This window comes from Coffea eugenioides, unplaced genomic scaffold, assembly GCF_003713205.1.
Source record: "Coffea eugenioides isolate CCC68of unplaced genomic scaffold, Ceug_1.0 ScVebR1_596;HRSCAF=1297, whole genome shotgun sequence".
NCBI classification, from domain to species: domain Eukaryota; kingdom Viridiplantae; phylum Streptophyta; class Magnoliopsida; order Gentianales; family Rubiaceae; genus Coffea; species Coffea eugenioides.
In genome coordinates, this window is record NW_020864448.1 from 13,344 (window position 1) to 18,233 (window position 4,890).

Sequence of the window (4,890 nt, forward strand, 5' to 3'; positions counted from 1 at the left end):
TTTTCTTGTAGCCTACTGTTCTGTGAGCATGTACAAATCAGGGAAAAATGGCCGGCGGCCATTGTTGCCTGACAACGACAGAACAGCTAGGTGTAGACTAAGGAAAGGGCTAGAATTTGAGTGCCTCAATATTTGGTGGATGCGTGTGTGATACAGAAGTTATGTTGGCAATTATTGCTATCGCCATGCAGGAAAGGCGAAAAGCGCCAGAGACAGAAGCAGCACAGCTGAAACGCTGGAAGGCTTCTTTGTCGAGAAGAAGAAATGAAAATGGACGTAGGATGTACGCGAGTCGAGCTACTCGATGGCTTGGCTTGAACTCGGTTTGACTGAGTTCGAGCCGAGTCTCGAGCCTACTCGATTAGTCTTTGAGTCGAGTTTTGAGCCAATAATTTGAGGCTTGAGGCTTGTCGTGCTACTCGTCGAGTCGGGGTGTATTTAAATAATATATATGTATTATAATTATAAAATGATCGTTATGAGTATAATTTATACTGAATTTACAATATACTACAATATACTCTTCTTTATAATAAAATTTCATAATGGCAAAAAAGTAATAACATAATTGCAAAAAGATCTAAAAAGAAAAAATGTCTAGAAAAAGGGAAGAAAATAAGGTTCAGAAGCTTTTTCGAGTCGAGTCAAAAAGCTTGATTAGACTCGACTTGATAAAGTTTGACTAAAAGTCGAGTCGAGTCTCGAGCTTAAAGGGAGTTCTTCGAGTCGAGTCTCGAGTTACGATTTTTTGGACTCGATCGAGCTCAAGCCTAGGTACACATGAGTCGAGTCTAGCTCGAGTATAGCAATACTCAAGTTCGACTTGGCTCGATTACATCTCTAAATGGAAGTAGACATTTGCCCCTGAATGTGTTCATTTCCTACCCCAATATTTTTGTAAATTCTTAAATTCTCCTGTAAATAATGCATTCAATTATACTCAAGCTCGACTTGGCTCGATTACATCTCTAAATGGAAGTAGACATTTGCCCCTGAATGTGTTCATTTCCTACCCCAATATTTTTGTAAATTCTTAAATTCTCCTGTAAATAATGCATTCAATTTGGAATATTTTCCTAAATCCAAATTCACAATTCAAACGGTCCCAAAATGAATAAAGTTTACCGCATAGGCATCCCATTCCTTTGCACTTCAAGAGCACATCAGTCATTGTGACATCTACACGCTATGGAGTGTTGTTGAATCTTGACCAACAAAGCTACTTATAAAATGTTAAAAATCCTTGCTTCAAATTGGTTCATCCAACCTCTGTCCACTGGTTCGGGTCTGGATCCTCCGAGGGCATCGTCAAGAATGATGATATCATCAGCGCCGATGGATTTTGTAGTTAGTTTGGACCATAACCCCGAGGCCTGAGGATGGAGTTGACCATGCTGCAAATGTTAACAACAAAATAGTGGGTTGAAAGTTGACTGCTAAAACAGGTTTGACCGATGCTTGATCATAACACATGAACAGGTTTCTAAGTTGGAAAATCCAAACTTTTTAATTTTAGAAATTCTCATGTTGATGATGTCACACCTCTTTGAATTTAGAAATTCCTATATTTGTATTTATCACTCTCAGTTGCTTTTTTTTAAAAAAATAAACTCATTCAAATTAATAGACATGCTAATTGAGCGACGCTACACATCCAAGCACAGTTTCAAGCTCTTTGTTTACATTATTGTAATGAACAAGTACCAAAATTTGCGCCCATTGGAAAGGCCCCAAGTTATTAAGGTACTCAGTAGTCAGCCCCCAAGTTAATTCATGCCAATTCAATTTATTCAAGTTTATTTGTTGGATTGTAGGTCATGTAGGAAAGCAGCGTCAATCGATCCTTCTCAGGTGGTCGGCAAGTTCTATTTACCCTTTAGAATATTCCTGCCAACAACTTACAAAAGAACGTGAACAAACAGAAAGAAGTAAACTGTTCTTGATCATCAGCTACACAACCATATACTGCAAGAGTTTTTGCAAGGAAAGTAATAGCAAACAGAAACACCGGTTTAAAGGATTTCAACAGAAAACTGGGGACAATCAACATTCAATCTAACTTTGATGACCACCAGTTTAACTGAAAAGGTAATATATATGGTCCACTTTCTAGTCTCCTAAGAAAACTAAATTGTTCATGTGAAGGGGCAACGAGGGTCAAACGGATCCCAAACTTGAGCAGCACATAAATATAATACGTATATTAACAAGGAACCCCCTCAACTTCATAGTGATTCAAGGGAAGGATCAATTAAGCTGACAGCAACAGTTTAACTACATGATAGCCAACCAACAGCAAGAACTCAAATGAGAAACAATAAGAAATAATGGCGCCTTGGGACATGGGTGAAATGGGCATACTACCCTAAGTTGTTTAGTTAAACCAGAATGCGGATAGCTGCGGTCAAATTTGGTAAAAGCCACTCAACTTCCGATTATTAACTAGTGGTTCAATCTTTAATCCCACAGATAAACTCCGATCCGATCCGAACAGAACTGTTTTTGTGAAATTACAAAAAAAAAGAGGGCACCAATCAGTAATAAACTTGATGTGGCTCGGCAAAAAGAAGAACAAGCCAAAAGAAGAAGCTGTGGAGTGCTACTTAGATTGCTGCTCGCCAGATGCAATTGCAGGCTCATCTTTCTCTGAGCGTGAAACAGCATCTTCCAAAGTGTTGGTAGAAACGGCCTCAAGCGTCCTATAAAACTCTTCAGGAAGAGGTCCAGGTCGATGCAAGGGTATATGCTTTGGAACTGGAGCATCATTTTCGATAACTTCACATTCATAATCATCTGGGATACCCCATGGTTTCCACTCTGCACTTGAAACAAAGACACCCAAGTGACCAAAACATCAAATCGGCAATATTTAACTGGAGACTTCCTCCAATATTAGATGGCTCCAGTTTCAAGCCATTTGAACCAGTATAAACTTGGAATTGGCATCAAGATTAGTAAAGATAACGACTCTGGAGTGACAATATCAGAGTAGAAAAAGCATTACATCCTCTCGACATTTAGAACATCTACGTTTGTCAAATGTGGTTTGAAAATTTAAATACATAACCACCAATACAACAAGACAAATATAGACAATAGCCATGAAGCTGATCAACCAAGACCAGCAAAATACTTCTTTTGTTGACTAGATCATGCACTCCCAAGTCACAGATCAATTTGCGATTAGTTCACGTCAATTTTTCACTGTTTACCATTTGAAAAGGAGCAAAATAGAAGAAGAGATGACGAGAGCTTTTACTTCTTGACTCACTCAATAAGACATTACTACTTAATAGTTTGCTCGCTCAATTCTATTAAACTAGGGTGCTTGGTTTCTTCTGACCTGTAACTAGACATATGAAGGAACCTTGAGGTTCTTCACAGCTGCCGAGAAATCAGATAAGAAAGCAAATTGCAATCCAGATTCTCATAATCAATTAGAAAACAGATTGTTACAAATATTACTAATACCAACTCATCAAACAATTACCACTACCCTACTCCTAAGATAACCATTCACCTATCAAAACCCAAAGTTCTATTTTATGCTCTGACCACTCCCCGGAAAACTCCCAAGTCCTTTCAAAGAAGTAAAAAATAATAATAATAATAATAATCAGTGGTCAATGCACAAGAATAGTTAACAACTCTCTCTAGCTCCACTGCCCTCATCATCCCCAAAACTAAAATGTCTATAGATTCAAAACTGAATAGGATGAAAGCTTCCAATGTCAGCCCAAGTCTTCGAAAACTTATAGCAAAGAAGATGCAAACTTAAGCTTTTTTTGAAACCGTACAATGTCATCTTCTCAAAAGCTCGTTCTATATCCTCAAAAAAAAAAAAAAAGGATAGAAGACCAAGCAGTAAGAAAGCATACAATTAACTGTAGAACATCCACTATTTCCCAAAGCAACACCATTTTCCCCCTCCCTCCCCTACAAGCAGTCCACAAACTTTCTCAAGAGCAATTAAACCAACCAGAAAATTTTATTTGATCACTTTTTAAAAATATATATATTTTTCACGGCAGATGCAGGGAAAATGCCACGCATTTAAAAAATAATAATAATAATAAACAACGGAAGCGACTAGAAAATCATTCTTAATTATTTGAAAAAAAGAAAATGAAATGTAGAATGCGGATACCGATCATGTGGCCGATGAGCTTGAGTTCATCCTTAGCCTCTTCAATAAGCTCTTCGACCTGGCCGCAACCCAGACGCTTCTCGATCGATTCCCAGTCCTCTTCCTCCCGGCACACCTTGAGCCGGTGGCGGGTGAAGCTTTCCACAGCCTTACGATATCCTTCATCCTCGGGGACGGCCTTGATCTCCTCTAGGGTTTTGCTATACAGACTGATTAAAACCTCCCTAGCATTTGGCACAACATCTAGCCCTACGATCCCCGTCGTCTCCTTCACCTTCGCCATCATCATTAACGGCCGAGCCACCCTCCGCAGAAACATTCTGACTCGCTCTTTCTCTGGACAAGTTGACTCGATGGGCAGATCGTTCTGTGGCTCGCTTGCTCACTCAGTATTGGAATGGAAGTCAGAGCTGAAGTCTGAAGATTACCAAGCTACACTCCGAATTGGTTCCCTTTACTTTTCCAGTAAAAGGTGCGAGTTACTCATTGGGCCATTTTGGATTATGGTCCAGCACCCAGGAGGCCGGATATTATGGGTTCTTTTGATTTCGTGTCCAAGTGTATTCATTCAGGGCTCACATCCAATGTTCGGCCTGCTTTTGGGGATATCTCGAAGGCACATATGGGGTTTTTAAACAAGTGTCCTAGCACAATGTTCGCCATGTGTATGCTCACTGTTCGAGATAATCAATTTTAAGTTTAAAGGAGTAGTGCTAATTTTTCCCTTTTAACCTTCGTTAATT

General features: G+C 39.2%; 1 protein-coding gene across 1 annotated transcript; it reads right to left on the minus strand.

Moving 5' to 3' along the window:
* Positions 1-2,186: 2,186 nt before the first annotated feature.
* On the minus strand, positions 2,187-4,589 carry LOC113758595 (probable NADH dehydrogenase [ubiquinone] 1 alpha subcomplex subunit 5, mitochondrial). Its single transcript, XM_027301376.1, has 2 exons — positions 4,148-4,589; positions 2,187-2,817 (listed from the first exon to the last, which is right to left on the minus strand). The coding sequence occupies exons 1-2, from the start codon at positions 4,464-4,466 to the stop codon at positions 2,600-2,602; spliced, it is 537 nt and encodes a 178-aa protein (XP_027157177.1). The 5' UTR covers positions 4,467-4,589; the 3' UTR covers positions 2,187-2,599.
* Positions 4,590-4,890: the final 301 nt, after the last annotated feature.

Excerpts from the sequence above, each read along its gene's own strand:
- LOC113758595 (XM_027301376.1), bottom strand. The coding sequence starts at position 4,466 with ATGTTTCTGCGGAGGGTGGCTCGGCCGTTAATGATGATGGCGAAGGTG. Across the intron at positions 2,818-4,147 it reads GCTCATCGGCCACATGATCG|AGTGGAAACCATGGGGTATC; the intron begins GTATCCGCATTC and ends TTTCAAGTGCAG.